The sequence below is a fragment of the Asterias rubens genome, chromosome 9 (genome assembly GCF_902459465.1).
Source record: "Asterias rubens chromosome 9, eAstRub1.3, whole genome shotgun sequence".
Classification (NCBI taxonomy): Eukaryota; Metazoa; Echinodermata; class Asteroidea; order Forcipulatida; family Asteriidae; genus Asterias; species Asterias rubens.
The window spans coordinates 15,640,724-15,667,684 of NC_047070.1; the positions used below are offsets into that span (position 1 = coordinate 15,640,724).

General features: G+C 37.0%; 1 protein-coding gene across 1 annotated transcript; it reads right to left on the reverse strand.

Moving 5' to 3' along the window:
• On the reverse strand, nucleotides 1-26,713 carry LOC117294963. Its single transcript, XM_033777521.1, has 3 exons — nucleotides 26,503-26,713; nucleotides 21,517-21,750; nucleotides 1-2,717 (listed from the first exon to the last, which is right to left on the reverse strand). Exons 2-3 carry the CDS (start codon nucleotides 21,700-21,702, stop codon nucleotides 2,604-2,606), a joined length of 300 nt encoding a protein of 99 aa, XP_033633412.1. The 5' UTR covers nucleotides 21,703-21,750; nucleotides 26,503-26,713; the 3' UTR covers nucleotides 1-2,603.
• Nucleotides 26,714-26,961: the final 248 nt, after the last annotated feature.

Consider the following 26,961-nt stretch of genomic DNA (forward strand, 5'->3'; position numbering starts at 1 on the left):
TAGTTTTTCAAATAGTTTATTCAAGATGGTAAAATGAAGCCAAAATAAAAGATTGTACGCCTTTTATATACAGTATACTCCACATTCTTACTTAAGATAGATATATATGAATTTGACTTGGTTATTTTTATGCTTTTTAAGAATAGCTACGTGCCTACAATCAGAGCTTGATGTATTAAATACAGTACTAAAGAACAAATAATTGTTCCCCAAGGTCTAGGCCAGAATTACCCAGATTAAGAAAGAATGACCAGGAAACAAACCTCAAAAGCTAATGCAGGTCCCGGAAGCAAATGCAAAGAATCCGGAAGTAACTGCAAAGAATCCGGAAAGCAATGTCAAGCTCGACCCAATTTACTTTGTGAACCCTTTTTGAATTAACCAAGGACCATTTAAATTTCGCATGCATGTAACACACAATGGAAATAGTAATGGTTTTTATGCTGAATTGGTTAAAATATGAAAAGTGACTTGGGCCCATCTGTTGGTATAAAGTTTAATCAGCGGTTGATTTTAGTAGCTGTATGTAAATTGGGTTCCTATTGGTAGAAATGGATTCCAGACCCACCTCTGCTTTGTATAAGAAATACATTGTATGAAATAACATGTTTTGAGAGTAAAATCTAAGGAATCTGCTGAAAGATGTATATCTCATCAGTACTGTGCTTTGGCAAGTGTTTTTTGAGAACTGCATTTTGCCCAACCTGTGTAGTACGCTTCTTCAAAAAAAAATCGTTGAAACAACAATTTATGATAAATATGCCGATGGCCAACCATAGAATTAGAGCCTTCACAATAACGTAATGAAAACATGATGACAGTGATGAAGCAATCGCCATTGGTTGCTCCTGAGTTATTTCAGTCGTCAAAACATTTTCTGAAAGAAACGTCCAACAACAAAAAGGCAATTTTAATTAAGACGTCTCATTTCCCCTTAGATACCCTTGAGTATAAGCTCGTTGCAAATATAGGTTTGTGGTGAGAAACATCCCACACCCTTGCAGTTCCCTCTTAGGAAACAAACAAGATACAAGCGTTAGCCTAGTTTGCATTTTGAATATCAGTTCCTTGTATCCAAATAACGCAGTAGTCAAAATGGCGGCACGATGTTTGTTTTGACTGTCATTTTTTTAATTTGTAAATATCAAATTTCTTTTTATTTGATTGCATTTAGCAAGTACTGTAATCACCAAGTGGCGAACCAATTATTTATAGCGTTTGGATTGCTGGAGTTGTTAACAAGTTTGACCCAAATAATAAAAGCAGTTCGCGTTAGGACTGAGTTTTGCTCTTCCCAAGGCTAACTAGCATAGAAACAATTTGTGAAAAATAAAATTGGTCTCAAGTGATCCGTAGGTGCATTATAGTTAAAGCATTTACTTAAAGAATAGCCCAACTACATTCAATCTCAACCAGTCAATATGAACTGAGATAATTTAAATTACCCTACAAGAATATCTCTAATAGTGATGTTCTTAATCTAAAAATCAAAATAATAATAGTAATTAATATGTGAACATAAATTTAACATACTTTACAACGGTCAGTCATAAGAGGTTGCCAGGTGCACAATTCTGTCAAAAACTTTTGTTTTTCTTCATTTAGCTTCTTAATTTACTGATATAATAATTCAATTGATTACACCCGTGGACTAAAACATTGACCTTTGCTGAACGTGGTTTACACCTTATATTGGACTCGTAATAATTATTATTATTAAGGGGAATTTCATCTCTTAAAGCATGCTAACCTTCCGGTGCTTATTGATGGTAAACCTTGGTGCTGCAATAGCTGGCCGCTCAATTGTCTTGTTAACCTGTAAAAATACGCTTACGCCTAAGCACATTTGTATGCTTAACACGAATATTTTGCTTTCTTATGGGACTAGAATTCCAAAAGCAATAAGCTTTTAGAATCTAACTAGTGGTTTGTAGGTTTTCATAGAGTAATTTGTAAAATTTTAAAAGGATGAACTGAACAGGGAACATCAAAAATGTACGCAGTATGGTAGGGCCTTCTTGTTTTTAAACGTCAAATGGCTGGGAAATTAATCGTATCGGTTTATTTTTAGAAAACTGTTTTCTCAAAAACGCTTCAATCCCCACGTGTTCAAAAAAAAATTACGGGTGTTTTGAAGAAAGAAAAAAGGACCGTCGAAAATATCGGCGGGAATAATTGAATGATAGCAATGTCAATTGTTAGTAGCTGTGTGGTCAAAGGAGGTTTTTATACGTTGGAGAATAAAGGCGCCCGCGTACACACCCCAAAACACAATCGAAAAGGGGCTGATGTACTATTCTGAAAATATACAAGTTTGTCGTTTTCACTTTTCAGTTGTCTCGTTTAATTTCATAGTCGCTGTGTTGAGGGAGAGTAAACCCCCCAAGCACAAGGGTGGTCCCTCTCAGTCGATTTTCATCCATCATTTTTTATCCTGCGGAATGACGTTACTACTCTAAAGTAGAGAATCGGAACTGCCCATCACGGTCTCCCTGGTAATAAGGTCCTGCAATTCATGTCTGGGCACAGCCTCCTCCATTTCGCAAGATAGACAAAGATAGACGTGGTATAGTAGTCTGGCGTCTGATTTCATCTTAGAAGTGTCATTTTCTTTCGGTTTGAGGCAGCCGAACGTTGTCAAGTAGCTTCAAGAGGAAACTGCAGTAGTCTCTCATGTCGACCAGCATCTCCCGTAGCGTAATTGTCGTTTCTCCTTGCTGCAGAAAAAATAAAGAGACAATTGAAAAACAGATTAGTGTCACGGTTAAAATCTCTGTAAATATAAAAAAAATACAGCTTTCCATCAGAACAAACTATACTTTCATTTGGAGGACTCAATCTGACCTAGAATAGAGTGGGACAAAATTTATAAACTCAGTTAACCATGGAGTTTTCTAAGATTTCAGCAAACCGTATAACCCTCCGGGAACTAAACAACAAATTAACTGAGCTAAGTTTTGTTTAAAAAGAAAAAAGAAAAAAAAGAAGAAACCCCCCCCCCCACACACACACACACACACACACACACAAAAACTAAGAAAAACCATGGAATTTTATCGGAACCTTATGGGTTACAAAATACCGCAACCTTCAGACTTTTGTAAAAACCAGGCTAGCCTTAATATCTTATTCTTACGGATACCGCAACCTTTATCATAACACGGCTATGTGATTATTTGACTTCAAGAACCAAATAAACCTTATAATCTTAAGGGGACCAAATTATAAAGTATCGCAACCTTTATCAGAACAAGGGTAAATGTTTTGACTTTTGTAAGAACCAAGCAAACCTTGGAATCTTACAGGAACTATAAATGTAACAATTTAAATACTCTCTATTCAACTCAGCTAAATCTTTTAATCTTCCTAGCACACAGTCAACCACTCGCAAGATGTCGTAAATACATTTCTGGCATAAAAATAATGAAACCAATTTGTTGAATTAATTCCAACCAAACGTGCTTTTGGTAATACAAAAGTACCTAAAGATGAAATGTACCGAAAGCATTCCCGTAGCATGGACCCTTTATTCTACACGCGATACACATGACTTGAAAGGGCTCCGTAGGATTTTACTTTGAGAAAGCGGAAGAAGAGTGCAGAATTGTCAAATGGAATTTTAATGGAACTAAGACATAAAATACCGCAACCTTTATCAGTACACGGTTATGTATAGACTTTTTTAAGAACCAAGGAAAACTTAAAATGTTGCGGGAGGATAGGTTAGAAAAGACCGCAACCTTTATCAGGAACATGGTCACATTTGACTTTTGTAAGAAATACATGGAACTTGCAATGTAATAAATACAACCTTAGAGCTCAGGTATATAATGGAGTTTTCAAAGAATCCAGCACACCATAGAACTAAACAATATGCAAGAAAACTCAGCTATCTTTTGAGTTTTGTAAAACCCAAGAAACCCTTGGATTTTTACCGAAACTAGGCTACACAATACCCCAAACCTTTAGCCTTTTTGAAGAAGCAAACAAACCTTGCAATGGAATCTAACGAGAGATGAGTTTTAAACTAAACTTTGTCTGAATACGGTTGTCTTTGGACTTTTGTAAGAACCAAACGAACTATTAAGTAACCTCGCTGTCAGAACTCATCTATATCTTTAATTTTTTTTATAGAACTCAGTCAACAACTCGTGTTGTTGTAAACAATTATATACATCTCTGACATAAAGATAATTAAAATATGGTTGAAAATATCACCCAAGCGTGCTTTTAGTAAATGCACAAGTACTCAAAGATGCAGTGTGCAAAGACATTCCAGTAGCATGGACTCTTTATTCCTCACGACATGTATTGATTGTAATAACAAAGGAATCCGTAGGGTATTTTATACCCGTCTTATTCGTAGCCAAGATGAATTATTTTAAGCCATTTTACTATTAAAGCGGAAAGGGGAGAGAGGAGGATGGTCAAATGGAGTTGTTTTGTTTACTTGACCGTTCTCTATATAAAGAAATATAAGCATTTTATCGCCTATTTGCCATTTTTCTTAATGTCGCATATGTTTGATAATCTCTGATTGATAATCCAAACAACAATGCTTGTTCTGTTCGAAGTACATGTATATAGGCCAAGTTTATTTTGGGGTCAACAAAATATCAATTCAGGCCCTTTTTAATGTAAGACTTTTCAAACACGGTATTTTTGTATGCAGGTTCGATTTCTTTGGGAAGATTTGTTCTGCGTAACAAGTTATTTCTTGGTGATGTTAACTAAGTATGCAAATTCTTTAAGATGATAGAAGACCCGGAAATATTAAGCTGAGGATTTCACTTGATTGGCCCTTATGATTTGGGCAGTGATGACGTAGTATGACCAGAGGACAATGTTGTGAAGAAAGAAATATAAGATAAGTCTCATAAAGTTGTGCTAATTTTCATACACTATGGCCGCGCTGCAGCAACTTTTAAGCATTCGTGTCACGTAATCTTACTGATGTTAAGACTTTTAATGTTGCATCAACAACACAACCAATGTATCAATTTTCGCTACGTATGTGATATTCTTCAAGCACCTCAAGCTTGTTCAGTGCTGAGTGTGCACAATGTTAGAAAGGAAGAAAGTAAAACTTAAAGAGGATCGCTGATGTCAGCAAATTGAAGGGAAATATCAGGATTTAAAATAAAGGGCAGCTTGTGTGATTTATGAGATGTTAAATTTGGACTCGGGTTTAATTCGAACCCACAACCTTCTTTAAAGCCCTGTTATTTAAACTATTGGTAATTGTCAAAGACCAGTCTTCTCACTTATTGTATCTCAACACTTTAGTGTATCTCAACAAACCTGCGAAGATTTGAGCTCAATCGGTCGTCGAAGTTGCGAGATAATAATGAAGAAGAAAAAAAAACAAGAAAAAAAACACATTGTCACACGATGGTCACACACAGTTGTGTGCTTTCAGATGCTTGATTTTGAGACCTCAAATTCAAAATTTGAGGTATCGAAATCAAAATCGTGGAAAACTACTTCTTTCTCGTAAACTACGTCTTTTCAGAGGGAATTATTTTCACAATGTTTTATACTATCAACCTCTCCCCATTACTCGTTATCAAGAAAGGTTTTATGATTAATAACTATTTTGAGTAATTACCAATAGGGTCCACTGCCTTTAATGTTTATAATACTGGGTTTTTTTTTTTTTGGGGGGGGGTTCTTTATTTTTTGTATACTCTTTCAAATTAAGGTAATGTGTGGCATTTGTGGTCGTGGTCGTCACTGGTACTTTTTACTCTTTGAATCAAGATGCGGTTCATCACTCACGGTTCATGAACTCTCGTTCAAGGACATCCCAAATAAGGAAAATATCATCAAATTATTGACGACATTGTCAATTTGTTTCAATGGAAAAATATCATCAAATTATTGACAACACTTTAATTTGTTTAATGGGCTCTTTATTCATTGACCCATATGGAGATATCAAATTTTATAAATGGACCTAATGATCAATAAGTTTTAATTGCTTTCCACCTGTCAAATACATCAAACTGCCACAGGTCAATGGAGATGCTTTTATTTTACAACACAGATATCGTTGCCTACTTCACTTTTGTCCATACATCTTCAAGAGATACCGTTGCCCGCAGGCTTAGGGGGTGGACATATATATACATCCGTTTTTAATTGAGTGGGTAGCAAAACACTTGGTATTTTAGCATTTTTGTTAGACACTCGTCAGCAACATGATCTTTCTGTATATTGACTGTAGTATTTCCCATGGCATGGCTGTTCCCTGAATGTATGTGGGCGATTATTATTATTGATCAAGGGGGGAAAAGAATAACAATCCACGAAGGTGGGATGAGAAGTGTCAAATATAACATGCTGGAAATGATGCACAATATCCCCCAGCTGAAGGAATTATCATTACCATAATTAGATTTAAAAAAAAAGGAAAGTTCCTTTGAAAGATATAGACCCTCCCAACTTAGGACTCTTCAGTTAAGGATTAGCAAAGACATTGGGATAATAATTAGCTACAATGACGGATGAGAGAGTCCAGACGCGAGTTCAGATTTCTTAATTTGATTAAAGATGTACTAACAATAATAGATCCGTGGTTTCTAACATAAGTGTGGAACACGTACCATCTCACCTTAGGTAAAATGTCCATTCATCTACTTACCCAGGCCCGAATGCTTCGTTTGTTGTTGTTGTTTTATTTTTGTTTTTATTAAGTGCAAGGCCACCAAGACGATTTCTCCTTGGTGAGGGGAACACTAAGAGAACATTGTAAATTTCTACATCATTTGACGGGTACCAAGGCAATGACCAGCGGGCAGAGGCAATTGCCTTAACTGCCCCCGTGAAGTATCAGGCCTGTTAACCCCAAACTAGTCACTTAAAATTCTTGAGAGGAAATATGGAGAGTGTTTGACTTTCTAGTCCATCTTCATTTCAATTCAATTAAATTCACTTTATTTCCATTCCATACCCAAGAAGATAAACAATGAAACATAAACATAGAAATAACGACTTTAATATGGGAAAACAAATCTTGAGAGATTATGCTCTTAATAAGATAGAAGACACGTCTTGACTGAGTCCACTGACATGATCTCTTCATCTTTGCCTGAAGGAAGATACCCTGACAATACCCTCTGGTATCTCCAAGGGCACATTAGGCTTAGATTTAAAGTCACAATGAAAAAATCATCAGTCACAATGAGAAGCATCTTTTAATGGCATTAGACACTAGTGGTTATTATTCAAAATAATTGTTAGTGTACAAACTTGGTATTTGAGCAATGAATAATAGAAAACAAACGACTCCCTGACAAACGACTCCCTCTGAAGTAACGTATAGTTTTTGAGAAAGAGGTAATTTTTCACTTAAATATTAAACTACTTTATCGGGCCTGAAGCCCTTTTTAGGCATCTGAAAGCACACACATTTCTCTTGCAACTTCGATGACCAAGTGAGTCAACAATTTCACGAATCTGTTATTTCATGCATACTTTGGGTACACCAAGCGTGGCAAGTGAACAAATGGTCTTATACAATTTACCAAAAGTGTCCAGTCAGTTTTCAAAATATATATGTTTCAATAATGGGCACCCGCGTTGGCTCAGTGATTTATTCCCTGCAGTTCACCTCTGTGGAGCCCGGTTCGAACCCCAGGCAGGTGGCGTGCCTGCGGGTTGGGTTTTTCAGTCCCTACTTGACTGTGTGGGTTTTCCCATGTTGGCATTCTCTCACACAAGTGTTTTCTTTACCATCTTCTCTAAATAAAATTATTCGCAATTTCTGGCCTACGGGTTAAAGTGATGCTGTCACGTTGGGGATCTCGCTGTCATTCAAGAACGATTGAAAACAATAATACGAACACGACTGATGTTTCATCATGACTTTTCCGACTAAAAAAAACACTCGATTTTCAAACTTGTTTAACTCGTAAACTGTTATTTAGTCATCCCACACAGTAGTCTTGATAATTTGAGTAACAACCGCACTTAAAATGCTTATCAGAAATACATCTTGTTTGACCGAAAAGAATTTATTTCAACTGTAAAATAAGGATGATGCATTAAGTGTAGTGACATGTGCAATGCCGTTATAAACCAAAAGACAGGAAATCATGCGTCTTAAGAAAATTGTTGGAAGTTTTCTTCTATGGTGAAACTTCAGTATTTGAATCGATCGCTGCTGTAAAATTTTTTCAAACCTCTTGTTTTGTTTTACCTTCCCTTTGGGAGATTGTACGCGGACGTTGGAAATAACTTTGATTTATGAAGATTCATAGGTAGATTTTTACAAACCTTCGTGCCTATATTCAGCACGAAGTCTCTAATTTTAATATCTGCTCAAGATGATAACAATCAGCGATTTTATATCTTCTTATAAATCGACGAGAAACACACGCCTAATACTACCTGCCGCTGCCTGTCAGTCGAATAAACCTCATCATTACGTATGCAGTGTCTTTTGAGTAGCTTCGATGTTTGCTGTACTGCTTCCATTGTACAAATAACACCAAATAACCAATAGAACACTTGAATCTTTATAAAAAGATGGCCATAATCTCACCTCCTTATCTATAACTGAGATACTTAGAAGAGCCTATTTACATCCTGTCTTAAGATGAATTCGATACTCTTGATGTATTGCCAATATCCGAGTCTTGTAACTTAAATCATTCCACTTGACCACTCATATACACGTTATGACGTGGGATTTAAAAGACACTGAAATCATGCTTATATTTCGTAATGATATTTTCAAGTATTGTATATGGTCAAACAAACAAAAATTACGTCATGTGATGAAGTTTTTTTTCTTTTTCTTTGTTGTTGTATAAAACGTTTAAAGATAGTTGAGGCTGTTGCATGGATAGCGTATAACGTTTGATGAGCAATAACATCCCAATGAAAGGCATTTGAATATCCCTCCAGAGCCTACCATTGGCATAACACAGCCACTATTTATTCTCTTTACAAAAAAAACCACATCTCTTGCAAGTTCAATCATGGAGGTAGAATTAGCTACCTCCATGGTTCAATGGGCCCTCCCGCATGTGTTTCTTGATATCTTATCTAGCATACGTCAGTCATGTGGCGTTAGTTCCCTCGAATTTTATTTGATGTTATCACTGTAAAATCAACGTGCTCTACTCGTAGACAGTAGACTTGTCTCCACTGTGACTTATATAGCCCCAGTCTTAGAAGCGCTTGCTTCGGGATCGAAGCAGTCAGGCACTCCTCTCGCAGTCTGATGATGACAAGATTACAAGACTGTGCCTGGATCTCTAGTCCAGTCGCAACTTGTTAAACATAGAATCAAGTTTATTTAAAGACGCTCAAGTGCTTTGTCAAATCTCCCCCTTCAAGTGAAAACCGTGGTGTGACTCAAATGACGCCTAGCTGGAAATGAAGTGTTTTATAATAGCGAAATTGCGTTAATAACCTCAGTAAACCAGGCAAATTAATGTTACATTTATATAGGGAATGAGAGAGGGCCTACGTCAATTTGCAGACTGTGCTTTTATTAGATGTCATGGTAACGGGAGAGTGACGCCTCTATATCATTAGAGATCATGAACTAACATGATTACTAATCAAAGATTGGAAGTTGGGCATCTAATAATGTTGACCTAAACTTTCCCAAAAGCACGCGTTGACATCGAGTGCACTTTGTGATGTCCCATGTAGATTCTCTTTTCTTATTCAGGGTTATTCACCTATTATTACTAATCATGTTATTGTTCAAAGGACCGGCAAACATGAAGATCTCCATTTCAGCATGTGACCTCTTCTCGCAAGTTTGTTCTCGTCGTAGCTGTGTGTAAAAACTGATGACAATAGCCCATTTTGCACGAGCGCCATCTTAAAAAAATGTACCGCAATGCATTTTGCGAAACCGGTACAGTTAAGAAACAAATCAAGCTGCTGATACTGCAGTTGATAAGTAACTATGCCAGGTTTTTTTAGTTGTCCGCATCGCTTCAAAAATCAGAACACCACTATGGTTGCCTGTGTTGCTTATACTCAGATTTCACCCATAGTCCGTTTCCCGCCGATCATGCGCATTTGGCCATGCGGTGCGGGCTTTTTCTAAAATTGAGCAGGCCTGACTTCAGACACGGTTGGCAAGCTCTGACCCAGATGAGGATAGATGTAATATAATTTAACACATCTACCAATAATTAACACGGATAGGTGACCCATATTATTGCGGTAGGTTCCTTCAATTACCGCCGGTTCATCATATTTTATCTCATGTGTGTGGCTCATGATGAACTTTCAAGTTCATTATTCGTTTCGAACGACCTTGAATGTGGACCGATGTTTTTCATGGAGCAAGGTCGAGTTCCGACGATTTGTCAAGCCTATAAGATGCGATAAGAGTTTTACTGGAAAAATTCAAACTAGCCTTGATTTAAACAGTACAGACGAAAACACACGAACAAAATTATAACAATCAACTGACAGATTGATTAAAAGAACAATACAATTAGAATATCAAGTATAACTTTTGTTTACATACCTACGCCTGCGATTTATCGTGGGTACTAGGCAAAATTGACCAATATCTTTTCAAAGCTTTTGAATAATGGTTTTATTAGTAAATTGAAAATATGTAAAAAATTGTACCGGGAATGAAAAATACTAAGTAACACTTATCTTTCTACCACACATCAAAAGGGGGAAATGGTAAACGAAACGAAATACCAAGTAAATATTTGAGTCGCAAGTGTTGTATGATTGAACTTTATTCACGCAGATATCACAATGGACCAGACGGTAAAATTTCTAATGCAGGTGGCTAGAGTCTTGAGAGAAAAAAATCCTGTTTTCCTTCAACGAGTAATTGATGTGGGTTCAGCGTCTTACGAGAGAGGTGACATGGCAACCGCACAGACAGAAAGTGCACAAAAGTGTTTCCCTTTATTCAAGACACTGTTTGTTGTCCCTTTCAGAAGTTTAACTCGGGCCGCTAGCTAGGGTGATGTAAGTTGAGAAATCAGATCCAGACAAAAAACAATCTTTTTAAGATTTCACTTTTTATAATAGTGTTATATTGAGGTTTGCATACGTCATCGGATCCCAATTTTTTCCCTTTGGGAATCACCACTGACTTATCCGCATTCTTCGAAGCCCCCACTTAGTTAAGATTAAAACTCCATCGGAAGCAAACCTCGTCAAGACCTCGGTTAGTCTCAAGACGCTCTCACCTCACCGACAATCTTAGATCGTCAACACGAGTAGAATAACACCAAGGGTAAAAACAGAGAAAGTGAGATGAACTTTATAATTCCTTGCAAAGAAGATTCCCCTGGTTGTTATTCGCACCAAAGACCCAGAACTACTTAAAAGATTACATCCCCTTAGACCATATGTTTTGAGGTATACCTTACAAGATAGCCTTGACAGGCGCCTATTGTTAACAATTGATATCTATCATACAAAATTATTGCCTGGTCATCTTAGATACTGAATATCACCCTTGTGACGTGTCCTCGTATTATATGTCTTCAATGAGTGAAAGTCAACAATGTGAGAAGCTTTGTCAACCAAAAATAAACAGCCAATGGATTGTATCTTTGAATTTTTTAACCAATAATTTCGTTCTAGTTAAGAAACGAGTCGTGCAGGTGTCACGAAATGTTTTCAAATTGGTTAGCTTTCATGTTAAGAGTTACATACCAATAATTCATCTTCCATTGATGGCCCTTTTAATATACGGTTTAGCCACCTCCCGAGTCAATCGAATGACGTATCAACAGCCCACTTCAAACCAATCGGTGTCTCCTTTTACACTACAACCGCTTCACAAGGGATGGTCATAACATGACTTGAAAGCTCACATCTTACATATCTACCTAGATTCTGTATGTTGTGAAATCATCTATCTTTTCTTATCCATCACCCATCACTTCATCTTAAAGAAGGAAAGACGTTCTGCCTTTCACGTCTGTGCAAACTGTCTGCTTAATTACATCGTCAGGACATCCCTACTGATTTCCGGCTGTGGTCTCCATAGTGCTCCCCTTCCTCTCAACTTCGTTCTCGTGATTTCTCGCGGGATGTTTTCTTTTACACATTGGCCTATGAGCATCTCGACTAATCTTGAAATCCGTTTGTCAAGAGTGTCAAATACGGGTAACTCTTACAGTGGATAAAATGTTCTGTTTAAGACGGCGCTGTTAAGTGTTCCGGGGTACTGTCAATACTTATTTATTGCGAGAAAGCATTGAGATGATTTTGCATCTCTAGACTGTGGTACCATCTTAAGATTTAAGTCTAATTGTTTATAGAAGACTGGATGTGGGTATAGATCTGTACACGGATGATGGCATTATTCCTACTATTCAGCTCGACCAGTTCAACTCTAATACCCATAAAAACATTGTTGGTACAATTCCAATATTTCGATTTTACACCTGAATTCAGTTTCAGTTTCAGTTTGACTCGCAATATCATTGCATCTGTGATCCATGCAGCCCTTTGATTTTTTTTTTGATATGTTCGAAACGACAGGCCACCAACTGTATTGCATTTATATGTCTTTTTTTCGTTGGTCAGCAAGTTGCTGCAGCTTGTCAAGCATACAAGCCGTACAATTATTCATGCCATCTTCTTCTTTCTATTTATCTACCACTGTTTAATTCCTTTGCCTTCAATTGACAATACTCACATGATCAAACTAATTTATGTGAGTGGAAACTTCAAGAGACTACTCGGCTCTCTACTCTAGTTTACTTCTTCTTGTGTGTCTTGTTCTCTTCTCTTTACTATGTGTAATTAATCTATTCACAGCGGAACTGCTGAAAGTGAGAAGATCTTGTCAGGTTTTGTCAACGGCTTGAATGACGTTCTCTGTAGCAGTCAGTAGAAACAAAAAAACTTGACTTGTTGTTTCTCGGAAACTCATCAAGAGTTGATCATGATAATACTCTCTATGGAAAAGTGTCAAGTTGTGGACAATACTGTATTGACTGGCAGTAAATTGTTATGGTGTGGTAATCGGCTACTGTGATGAAGTTGTCATATTTTTTTACCTGTTAATTATAACGATGTGTGCCACTGAGATGAGAGAGCGGAACAATGAAACTGCCTTTAAATGGAAGACGCAAATAAGGGCCCAGGGTAATTACTTCCGGAGTGTTCAATCATCATTCCATTCTGAAGGACTACTGACGTAAGCAAACTCTTAGAGACAAAATCAATAAATACAAGTTGTCTTTTGATGAATACGGTAGCCATCTTTGTTAACGATAAAACAACTTAGAGTTGTGCTCAGAAATTGTGTCTATACCTGTAACCTTTAACGCTGCATTTGATCACAATCAAATTTTTGGATTTTTCTGATTGTCTAGAGTGATGTTTAAAACAATGATTATCGGGACCAGCTGTTACAATGACAACCAATTTGGCTTATGTAACGTTCTTTAATGTGTGTTTTTCTTTTTTCAAGACAAATTCTATATGTTTTGTTTGCCAAATCAAACTCGGTAGTGTTATGGGAAATGTATTTGAAAAACGATGGATAACACTCTTTATATAACACCCAAGCAGATCCTTGCCATTTGATTGGAGGATTGTCCGTCACGTGATAGCAAATAAAAGTACCATTGCACGCTGAGTCACTCACCGTGCTTTTTCGTTCCATCCGAAAAGTACCATTGCACGCTGGCAGCGTGCAATGGTACTTTTCGGATGGAACGAAAAAGCTGAGTAAAAACATCACTGCGTGCGCGTGTCTTTGGTAACGCAGCAGGTGTTACTACAATTACAAGAAGGCATCGTAAAATTACTAGCATTCGGCTTATACAGTTGAAATTGTTTGTTGAGTGAGAGTTGTATCTTTCAATCAAAATGACAAAGATCTACTTGGATGTTATATAAAACAAATAATGAATGTTTTTCATTCGTGCAATGGTGCAAATATGTTCATTCGTTGAAAGATGGAATGTTCCATTCAACTCGGCTCCGCCTCGTTGAATAGAACATTCCATCTTTCAACTCATGAACATATTCGCACCATTGCACTCATAAACATTCATTATGTGTATATTATCTTCAAGTACGCGCTAATCCTCCAATCAGATTTGCAGAATGGAGTGGTGATAAAAACCTATATTGCACGGCTAATATCACTACCTGCGTATAGTACTTTTACGAAGCAAAGCGGAGAGCCGCGCTTTTTTAGAGGTTGATCACTATACTCATGAAGATATCCACCGAGTTTTATTGAAACTCTCCGATAAAAAAAAGAAAAAGATTTAATACAATCCCTTGTGAACAGCCTCCCACTTCAACTCAGCCAAGCAGATACTTTTTCGAAATCATTGCTTCGGCCTTCGTTTTGCAGAGTATCATCCCTGACAGACATGGTGCACTAGAAAATGTTAATATTATAATTATTTATTATACGTCATGCTTAGAAAGTGTACGTCCTGATTTAAATAAGACTTTAATGTGCTGAACATGAGAAACACGATTATGTTAGCCTTAAATTAATCAAATATCGATGGACCTGACCTTTAAGAATCAGATCACGTGTAAATATCACATTTCTTAACTTTATCATCTTTACAAACCACCAAATGGAAAATTTAGTGACCGGTTGGATGGTTCGTGTAATGTTATAAAGCGCATTCGGAAATGAAATTTTCTTGGGCATTGTTAAGGTAGAGGTGTTGATCTACATGCTTGATTCACTCTTGTTCATACTTGCAATATCACCTCAGGGGGATCGCATACCCCAAAAAGACACCGCAATAGTTCGTGATACCCGCGGGGTATCGTTTCATTCAGATGAGTTGACTATCCCTAAAGGATCCAGCCACTGTGTGAAATATTCAAACATATTTACGCAAATAGACCACATCTTTTCAAACTGCTGCAGTATGATATTGGTTTATGCCACCATTGTGGGCATGGGTGTATAAACAAACAACTACAACAAGGTCGCTTTGGTGATGGCGTTTCTGTCGGGGCAGTCCTTATCTTTCATAAAGGACGAATTAATTGATAAGTTCCGTATAAGAGAGAAACGTGCAATTTATGCAGGCGTGTTTTGACCAGAGGGTTGTGTTCTGTGTTGACCAAACTATTGAGATTTTAAAAACTGCAACGACTCGTGGAAAACTTAAGACATGGAAATGTTTTAACATCTAAATAACATCTAAATTGTACTGACCAAATAACATATTTAGATTAGACTGCAATGGTTCTAGGAAATATTAAGACATATTAACTGTTTAACTCCTAAATCATACTAAGTGTTTTTCCCGGGGAATTGTGTAAATTGTATTGACCAGATATAGAGATTGTAGAAACTGCAAAGGTACTAGGAAAACGTAAGATATGGACATGTTGAAAAATCTAAATCATACTTGGTACAACTAACGTACCAAGATTCAATTCCCTGAATCCATACGTCAGTTATGAATCCGTCTGAAATGCCTCCTTTTTGTTTTGTTTTAATCAAACTTGTTTTCTTGTCTTGGAGGCAAACAAACTGTACAAACAACATATAGAACATGGTGCCTCACCACTGATGGTCTGGGCATAATTTCAGCTAATCATTGTATCGAGAATCCTTGACACTTTGTGTCCTTAAGCAGAGGCATTTGGCCATTATTGCCTAATCCTTGGGATAGGATGAAAGACCCTACGGGTTATAAAAGAACCAAGCAAAGTCAAGGGTGTTTGGCTCGTTGTTTCTGTCATGGTCTTGCAGCAATGTACGCCACCTCACCTGTTATCACCCTAAATCTTTTTCCTTTCATAACCAATCAAATCACGCGTACTTTGATTGAAAGTTTCAAATCCTACTTTTAGTCTTCCGGTACATATGCATTTATAAATCTCAAGGCTTATTAGTGGCAGTTTAAGTGAATGATAGTCAATCCCCAGCCACGGTCAGCGAGCCCGGAACGTCACAATGTACTTCCAAGATATTCAGAAAGTATCTATACTAAATGAGCGACAGAGCAATTGAATGTCAAGGCTAAATAGTTTTCCGGCTGGTAAATCTTCGTCACTTTCTTTAAGTCCCATCTCTTAAGACTTCCCCTCCCTCCTGCTGTAAAACGTTCCTCTGCTATTATTATGAGCTAAAGGTAGCACAGGCGAAAATAAGGTGTTTTGGCGAGAAGTGTTATTTGTTTTCCTATATGGGAGCACTCCTGACTATTTGCGTTTGCTCTTTTCTCAAAGGCACTTACAACCGTTGGTAATTGTCAAAGACCAGTACTCTCACTTGGTGTATCCCAAAATACATGTATGAATACAATAACAAATTTGTGAAAACTTGGCTCAATTGGTCGTCGAAGTTGCAAGATAAAAATGACAGAAGAAAAAACACCCTTTTTGCACAAGTGTGCTTTCAGATATCTTATAGAAGGCTTCAGGCCTGATGAAGTCTTTTAATATTTGAGTGAAAAATTACATCTTTCTAAAACTACGTTACTTCAGAGGGAGCCGTTTCTCACAATGATGTATACTTTCAATATCTCTCCATTGCTCGTTACAAGTAACTTTTTATACTAACAGTTATGTTGAGTAAGTACCAATAGTGTCCATTCCTTCAATCTACGTAATTATTAGAGGCTCGTCGTCTACTTTATCTGTTTTTATGATCATAATGACACAATCTGTATTTAAACCCATAGCGTGTCTTGGAGGTAAGATTTGTCCATCATGATCAAAATGTCTTCCATTGACTTATCCTTGTGTGGAATATTTGCAATAAATTTACATTAAAAAACCTTGACACGGACCAGCAAGTCTTGTTAGGAATCACCTCTGGGAGGCCTTCTCTTAAATGATCACTATCACTGCCAGTCAGTGAAACAACTAAGTATTGTCTGTGTCTTTTATAAACTAGACCCTAAGGGCCGAAAGGAAAGTTTCAAATTCAGGAAACATTGTAACATGAAATAATCATAATTTGGTACATCGGACATCGATACCAATGTGGCTGTTTACTTTGTACCTATTCATGATAAATTATATTTCTATATTGTAGATTTATCTGGTTCGACAATTAGTACTTTCACACACAACAATTTAGGCGATTGTTAGAGATAACTTTGAAGTAAGTGATCCAAACAGAAAGAACGAAAAAGACAAAGACACCGAAATAAAACGAATAACCTCGCACTAATACGCAATTGAGGTTCTTGATTTCATACGTAATTACATCTCAAACTAAATTCATCTTGCAAGTTAAATTGTTCCCGAGATTTGTAATCATAGATTCCACTATTTGGAGTGGTTGCTTTGGCTACAGGAGAAACAAGGGTTACTTCTGGACTAAACGGACCAGGTGTAACTCAAGACTCATACAAATGCAACATCGATCTAAATGAATATCAATACAATACTGTGAGAAATGACACAGAGGTGACACTGGAAAGATATGATAACAAGAAGTCGAGACTCTTCTGTTGTTTTTGTTTAAATTTCCGATCCAGAGAGTTTCTCTGGGGATAAGATCTTGTGTTAGTGAAACACATTCACCTTTGTCATATTTTTCCAAAAGTGGTTAAATTTGTTGTTTTGACATTTAAGGATCACACTGATATGACAGATGTACTTGTGAACAATCAGTGACACCTAAAACCCGTGGACGTACACTTTTTATTAAAGGGTATAGTGTGTGGCTATTCTTAAGAATACAAATTTTATATCTGTTAACAAAACTATTCTTTGAAATTATAAACAATATTCCTGTGTGCGGCGGTATACAACTCATTCTACGAATATCGTAAATGGCATTTCAATTAGATTGCTTACTGCCACTAGGGTGCATGGCTTCAGCAACAACATCATAAACAATATGCCGACAAAGTTCACTTAATAATTAATTCTTTATGAGTATGGTTCGGTAAAAAAAAGTGCATGGTACACATAATTTTTACAAACAACTTGGCGACAACTTAATAATTGTTCGTTTCGATTGGATTGAAAAAAAAAAAAAAAAAAAAAAAAAAAACTGTTTCGGTGTTACCACAGGACAAATTCAATCAACTTCGTTACAAGTACAAAGTAACAATGGAAGCAGTCGTCTGTTTAAAGCAGTCTTGGTACTGAAAAGGTGTCAAAGCGATACCTTGTTATTTCACATAACTTTAATTCATATACAACTGGTAAGGGAGATGGCCGTAGCTTTCGATACAGACCGGACCTTCTTTAGTGGCATAAACAAAAACATAAACATACCGATTTATATTAAAAAAAGAGTAGAAACAGATTAATATATTATACACACACAATGTTCCCCGTATCGATGTTGCTTTTGACTTTTGGAACAGTCCCTAAATTGATGCTAGAGTAATATCTGAAGACAGCGAAACCGATGCAAAGTATCCAGTTCATCTGATTTGCATGTGGTTCCCAAATTTACTGAGAAACGTTACTGCAGTAACGCTTTTCAGATTTAAATTCTTTGTGGTACAAAGTGATACCTTTTTTCTCATAACCGCTTTACTTCGAAAAGAAAAGTCTCTCAAAATGTATTATCTACTATCCAAAGCTGCTGAGCTTCTAACCTAATAAGTTTTTATTGCAACTAATTTCCCTCTGGTATTCATCCACCGAGCGGTCAGTTTTAAGTGTATACTTTACACCTCATGTTTGCTATCAGAATATATGTTTAGATAACCGGATTAGAAGGTGAGGTGGTGCGGAAATCTGATATTTATATAACAAGATATTTATGAAAATTGCTCTTGGCTAAAAAGTTGCTAATCCAACACACATGAAGACACAATGTGACACTTTTTTGTCGGATCATGCTGTTAATGATTCTCTCGCTGTAAATGTCGATCCTTCAAAACTCTTGCTTTTACTGTCAAAGATCGTTTTCAATCATCGCACGGAATAGATCGTTATGGTTCTCAGGTGTTTCCGCTTGCTTAAAGGCAGTGGACACTATTGGTAATTACTCAAAATAATTATTAGCATAAAACCTTTCTTGGTTGTGAGTAATGGGGAGAGGTTGATGGTATAAAACATTGTGAGAAACGGCTCCCTCTGAAGTGCCATAGTTTTTGAGAAAGAAGTAATTTTCCATGAATTTGATTTCGAGACCTCAGATTTAGAACTTGAGGTCTCGAAATCAACCATCTAAACGCACACAACTTCGTGTGACAAGGGTGTTTTCTTCTTTCATTATTATTTCGCAACTTTGATGACTGATTGAGCTCAAATTTTCACAGGTTAGTTATTTTATGCATATGTTGAGATACACCAACTGTGAAGGCTAGTCTTTGACAATTACTAATAGTGTCCACTGCCTTTAAACACTTCAAAAGGCGGTTAGTTATAATTTATGTGGAAATACTTTATAGTATAAAGAAAAAAATTAGCTCTTGCAAACTGCTTTCCGACCAAAAGGACCCTATGTTATCAATGCAAAAAGTCGTTTAAAAACAACCAGGCCATAATATACTGTATTGTTTACTTTTTGGTATATTTATATAACATTTGTTATGATATAATGTTAAGAGGTTGACTCTTTATTCGAGTTTTTAATGTTATAGCGAGAAAGAGGGAGTCATATGGGGCGCAGCTAATTGCTAATGCCGATGGTGTGTTTCATTTTAATATTTTAAAAAGCGTAAACAAAATAAATAACACGATCTTTAGAGGTATGTAGAATTACATTGTGCTACATTATTAATCCAGACAAAAAATATATGTCGTCGGCTCTTGCTCGGAGTCGATCAATACCAAGAATATTAACAAAACGACACTTGAACAAAAGTTGATCAATAAGCTCCGTTATTACACAATATTATCTCATTAAATTTAGCGATCACGCGTTAAGAGAACAAAAGTAAGAAATTAATACTGGAGCCCTTTTGCTGGCGGCTAGTTCTTCGATAATGACGCCGCCCTTGCGGCGGTATTATTATAACTCTATCCTCTTGGGTAGATCGACTGCTGAGTGGTAAGGGTGTGGAGCTAAATTAACTGGTTGTATGACCTCAAGGTATACCACTGTGTTGATGTTGTCTATCTTAGGATAGAAATACCGCACTTGGCGTCAAATACTGTAGTGTTTGACGTGTCAGATGCAAAATAACGGCGTACCTCATACATTTCAAATTTAATATATTAGAAAAGTAAAGTTTGTGGACGAATTGCCCGAGAAAAAAAATCATCTCAGTATCTGAGTGAATAACAAGTGAGATACATGTAGCTTTGAAAGCCTTTTAGTACTGGTAAAATGAAGTGTTTACACTCATCATTTAGTAGAGTAACTATTTAAAGTAATTTGTATTAAGAGATCACTTTTGGAAGGAAGGCTTCTGCTTGAATTTAGCGTCATTAAAAATTGATGTTTACCTTGACCTTCCAAGGACAAATCGATCTGAAAGTAGCGATTTACGAGTCATTATGCTCCACTGACATGCTCCGATAATCATAGCGAGTGCACTGGCAAGTCTCTAATTTTGAGAAAACCCGATTCAGTTTGGATAAGTACTCGTGGAGCTTTGTATTAAAGACACTGTACATTATTGGTAAATACTCAAAATTATTGTTCATGCAAACTTGGAGAGCTGTTGAGTAGTAAAAAACATTGTGAGAAGTGAGAGTTTTTGACAAAGGGGATTATCTCACTTAAATATTAAAAGACTGCATGCCTAAAGCCGTTTTAGTCATCTTGAAAGCTCTTCAAGTTGTGCAACAATGGTGTTTTTTAATTTTTTTAATTTATTATTCTCTTGCAACTTCGATGACCAATTAAGTCCAAATTTTCACAGTTTTTTTTATATATATTTATGCATGTATTGGGATGCACAAAGTGAAAATACTAGTCTTTGTCAGTGACCAAACGTTTCCAGTGTCTTGTAGCATTGCTGATTGTAATAGCCAAAATAAAACTTCAGGAAAATTTAAGGCAATTTATTTGCAAATGCAGTGTTTGTGAAGTCGAAATGAAACCGCTTCCTGTGCCAACTCCTTCGTTTACCTAAACAGCTATATAAATGGATTTTTCGACTGACACATTCGAACCACATTCACTATGTCAATCATTAGTCGATGTTTCTATAGACAAGTTTTAATGCAATGTTCACATGATTTATTTGTTTGGCTATAAACAGCGATTTTGAGTTAATGTAATCCCTGGGAACGTGTGGTTAATCTTCTGACTCAGTTCAGCCTCATTTTAATTCGTCAGGTACCACACTTTATCAAATATGAAAAACCAATGCATTCCAATGAAATGCATTAATGATTTCGAGTGTAAAGCATGTATTATGCATTATAGATTATTATATTGAGAATCCAATAAAAAGGAATTTGGGGATTTAGCTCAAACATCAAAGTAGCCCAACAGACGTTATATTACATTGGTAATAATGACTGAAATATTCAATATAATCTCTTAACTCAAGTGGGTGGGAGACTTCAATATTAATGACAGGTGTTTTGTATATCGTCCAAAACAAATCTACTGAATGTATCAAGATTTCTAAAAGCTGGCTTTGGGTATAAGCAAATGAGGTTCAAAATCTTTATGGTAAAAACAAAACTTACCTGATCTTCACTGAAGCTTGATGGGTCCAAGAAAGTTTGTTGAGGGCGCCCTGCGGGAGCCGATCTCTTTCCCCCTGCTTTCCACCTGTTCTGTCCACCCATGGTGAACGTATTGTGGGCGCTACATACTAAAGAACCTAAAACTAGGGCTAGGTATATGGTGGCCGTAACCGAGTAACTCCCCATCGTCTTCGAACGCGATTGATAGATCAACTACAGATGATGTCCGGAGTCCTATAAGAAGGAAAGAGAGAAAACCGAGAATTATCTTTTAAGTCGGTCGTGTCAGTGAGGATGCAAGGAGAGCGAACGACATGTGACTAATGAACACGAGATTTGATTTGTTCTTTTCTTATCAGATCCAAGCTCACCTCAAGTGTGCGTCACAATGTTTAGTTCACTCGCCCACCAACCAAAATCAACTAGCAGAAATGCCACCAAAGGGCTGGTGTTTGATTCGCCGTCAACGAGGTCACTTAAAGACTTAATGTCAGCATTAGACCACGTGACAGTGGTGCTAAGCAACGTCAAATCGTACAAATCAATCAATTACTTCAAATTACTATACAGAGCATGCACCTGTACGTATGTATCTGTACCGTACATTGGGCAAACCACGTTGACTCTTTTACCAATGCAATTTTGTATAAGAATAAAATAAAATAATATACTCTTGAGTATAAATACGATATATGTTTTCAATGCGTTTTCAAAGCATGTATGAAAGGAACATGTACGGTGGGAAGCCGGACTTATAAGACAAAACACGTACAAGTCTCAAGGGAACCCGATATTTCCATTTCAAATAACTACTTGTGTCGAATGTTTCTCTAGTAATTATAATCACAAACCTTCTTAAGTGACGAGGCCTCAAGTCAAAATCCGTCCAAACAAACTAAGAAGTATCGTATGATTTCAAGGGCTATAAGAATAACAGTGGTTCTTGAATAGAGTTGCTTTTAACAATAAATATCTTGTAAGACTGGATCGAGGTGTTGATTTTAACATCTGAAACTTTTCAGTTTATCAACAAATATTTGAAATAGGCACCAGCCGCAGCGAACATTGTACTATCAGAGCCCATTGTGCAGCCAAAACCGCAAACCTATAACTTGCATATCAGTATGCAATGGAAGTTGCTTGAAAAATAAAAGTGGTATCTCACATATCCAGCAAGAAACCACATTTTAAAATGTGGATCTTACAGGGGATTGTTTGTCCGCGGAGTGATATTTGGATAATCAGCCCACTTCGTATAGTTCTCAGCATCGTGAATAGGCCCATATATATGTATATTATGTATACAAAGGGAATAACACTTTACAGCGAGCTGGTGGGTTTAGTGCAAACAGAAGTGTGGCTCAAGCGACGTTATAAAAACTCCCTTCTTAAAACCCACACCCCTCAACAAAATAAACAGTAGACAATCTCGAGACACAATTCCAGATGGGAATACAAATGCCTCTGTCTCTTTAGGGACCACCGTTCCCCACCCCCAGCACACCCCCTTATCGACTCTGAGAAGCTGCGCTTTGGCATGTATCCACGAGCAAAGAAAATAAGTAAATAATTTACTTTTAAGAGTTGACGTCGCATGCAATGACTATCTGCGTTTGTCACGTGACGAATCATCTATCACTTACTGGCAAATATGTTTGCATAATACGCATTTATGACTCGAAAAATTTCCCACGACTTTCACGTTATTTTGTACTGGCATATTTGACATCAAGAAGATTTAATTAACAAACGTTTTTGCGGGAGTAGTGAGGTGTTTTTTTGTTCGTGTATATCTTCACGCAAGACCGTTTTACTGACAAATCATTTTGCAAATCGGACCGCCGGCCGTCCCTGACGCCATATAACCTCTCGACAACCCTTCACGCCATGTCTTACCAAAATTACCTAAGAGTGAGAGAAAGATAATTGATCAAATTTTATCCAGCACTTTTAGGAGCTTTTAAGTATGTATTTCATGGCTGACTAGGCCCATTTTCTTACTTATCTCCCGTTGGGGTTTACACGTCGTCTTGAAACACAATTTGGTGCAATTTAACCACGGACAGCGCCCGAGCCTTCCCAAGTATGTAAATAAAGCTTAGCACGCACATTTTTGCTTCTGAGTGGTTAATATGTGTATGTTTAAGAATCATCTAGACTGCCGTGAGCATCACGTAGGATTTATTTCAAGAAATGTTTGGTTGAGGCGATGTTGAGACGATGTTTGCTTCATGCGATCATCGAAGTTTAGAAGACACTAACAAGATAACGTTACAATTTACTTGGTTTACCACGGCAATGCACCATTAATCCCAGCACGTTCAACATCAAATATCCATTGCTGTAATAAGCCCAAGTTGAGAACAGGAGAAGAAGAAGAAACTGAAGTAGAAGAGAATCCTCCATTAACGCAAGGATACCCGATAGTTGTATCGTGAGTGGTGCTAGGATCCGAGAGACTCGTGACGTCACGTAAGAGTCAAAGGTTTATATCAGTCGCAAAGCTTCTGCTGCCTGATATGGCAGAAGTTTAAACTCTGGCTTTGTATTCGGTGAACGATTTTAAATAAATGCGAAGAAATCATGAGTAACTGTGCAGATTTCTTTCTAGCATTTCAAAAAGGAAGATCAATGATTGGAACAATCAGGCACAGATAAAGTCACAGAAGGTAACTTCCATTATTAAGTGATATTTGCGTTAGCAAAATGTGTAAATCTCTTTTGAGTAGGGTTCTGAAAAGAACCGATGGTTGACAACTCAAAGTTTCGATCAGTACCCTCTGATCGTCTTTAGGGGATAACTTAGGTCTTTCAATTGATAACTTCCCACGTCATACTTTTGATAATGACTTCCACAAACCCCTCAATTTTAATCTAATTTCCAATTTTCTGGTTTAGGCCTACATGAAATTAATGTTGAAGACAACTCTTGCAGGGCCCTGTTAAACACTGAGAGAATACTTACAAGCATTATATTACTCACTAATCAAATGAAAGCTTTTTGCTGAATGAAGCCACGGGACACTCCTTAGCAACTCAATGAAAGCTGGTCCTCATCCAGGCCAGGGGGATATGGATACCTTTTAATAACAGCCCTGGTTTCTTTACGCCTTTTCTTCCCCCCTGCTCAAATATTTTACATCAGTACAATGATTCGTTTTCTCTCGCCTTTTGGAAAAAGTGCACAGGGTTCTCGTTGTTCAAGTGCAGTTCTGTACAGAGGCAAATTGTTGCTTACGATTCCGAGCTGCTTTGATTGTAAGTGGACCCTATTGGCGTAAGGCTACCTGATCTGGTGCATGACTACAGGACACGTTACGTGTACGTCCATGGGGGTAGATGGTACACTATACACTCCTTCACTCCTGTGTATTGGGCTGGATTGATACCCGGTATCATAAAAACGTCCAAGTGTTGCATCGATATTGTCAAGTTATAATGACTAAAAACTATCTGTAGAAGCTGCTATAGATTGAACTCAAGTAACCAGCCATCAAGTGTTATAAGAGTTGAAAATAGGGAGGCAGGGGACCATCAGCGAGTCGTTCTAGGGGCTTCATGCGAGGAGAAAGAGAGAGGGGGAAAAAAAGACGAGGGCAACTCGAGTTCGGTGGACAAAAGAACTGGGAAAAAAGCATCTAGGGTAGCTTGCATTAGCTGGCTGGATTGGCAAACAGCCCTTAGAAACATGTTTGCTCCTCTCTAAATCAACCATGGTGCTTGCTCACAAAACCACTCATGACTCAAGAAGTTAACAAAAAGTGTACTCTCGCCCAAGTGACTGGAATCTTATAGACATAATTATTACTGACTGTCCATTGTATACAAATTATCGAATCAATATTACCTATAGTAATATAGACTTCTACTACATGTAGCTTTGTCTTGATTATTAATATTTTTCGGAAGCTAATATTCCCATAGTCGGTGAATGCACAAATACTGTGAAAAATGCCATCTTTTTGTTACCCCTTTATCGGTGGGGAATCTCACGTAAGAGAAAGAACCAATTCAGTGAACAATTAACACCAATGTGTCTTTCACTTTGAAACATAATTTCAAAGTCCCATAAAGTCCAATATAGAGCTTAGTTCAACCATACACCATAAAAGCAGTCAAACACTAGTTCACTTTTCCTGAGCTTAAAATACTAAAACTTGTTTTGATTTGTTTGTCTCTAAAGTTTTTATAGGGCTGGCATGTCTATAATGACGAGGCGTTTTACTTTCGTCCTGATTAGGATAAATTAATTGAAACATGCATGTTATTCTCCGAGATTAGAAAATGGATATAAACTATGGAATTTTTCCTGGAAATGAAATTATATACAAAATAAAAACGAACTCTTACCTAATTTGGAGTAATTTACATTATTTGAATATTTTCATTAGTTAGACATTACAATGAGGCAAAAGTCAAAACACGGTCGTCATCATAAAGGTACTGAGTACACACGACAAGATGATTTGCTGATTGAACTATTACGAATTGTTTGAACGAGTAAAATATCTTGCTTTATTACATCTAGTCTCAAATGAGAACTTATTAATTATTCCATATTTTTACACAGAATGATCGTCGCCAGGATGAACAAACAGGAGTGAATGCTAAGTGGTAAGTGCACAAATCGTATTAATAGTTGTTTTGCATAAACAACCATTCGTGTTCCATGTCCCTTGAGAGATCCACGAATTGGTTAATGGATTTTATTCTTCGAAATAATACAATTTCATTCTATTTTTTTTTCCCCCATCTTGATTACCCAACACCTGCTTGCGATCGTAAAAAAAAATAATAATAATTCGGTATGTAAAAATAAAGTAAATTATGATAAAAGAAAATTGCTTACCAACCCGAAGAGACCTATGGTATAAACACAACAAATAGTTAATAGCTTGACGTTCCGACCATAGCGGAGTCTTTCTCGAAGGCTAAACTAAGTTAAACGAGAAACTGTTTTTAAAGAAAATTAAGGGAGTTACTTACCGGCAGCAAATAGTACCTAGCTTGAGTAGTAAATGAAACGATCCCTTCACTTTGCACAACGTCACGGAGCATTTATATACGAACTAGGAGAAAGAATGTAAACTGAACATGACGTGGGAGAAATATTACAGTCAGTAATCCAGTCAAACCAAGTATCCGGACTCGCTCTCTATTCACGGCTTCTCAAAGTGAAGAAAGAAAAAGACAGACAACCACCCCGCCAGCCAGATTTATATAAAAGATATGAATATTAATGAGGGACTAACTGTTTCCCTAGCCGACCAATCAGAGCTGTTTGTCGTGTTGTAGTTCCCCGTGACCGTTGGGTCGTGCGTGGTGGAGCTGAATTATGTCCAATAAAACAACCGTATCCAATGTATGAATATGTTGGATACTCTATGCAATCCAATGTGAATGACTATAGCACTACAAGCCATTTGTTTCCTCTTTTTATTTTTT

Bases quoted from the DNA above. Each gene is read 5' to 3' on its own strand.
- LOC117294963 (XM_033777521.1), bottom strand. From the start codon at position 21,702: ATGGGGAGTTACTCGGTTACGGCCACCATATACCTAGCCCTAGTTTTA. The intron at 2,718-21,516 runs GTAAGTTTTGTT...TTTTTTCTGCAG, and splicing joins CAAGCTTCAGTGAAGATCAG to CAAGGAGAAACGACAATTAC.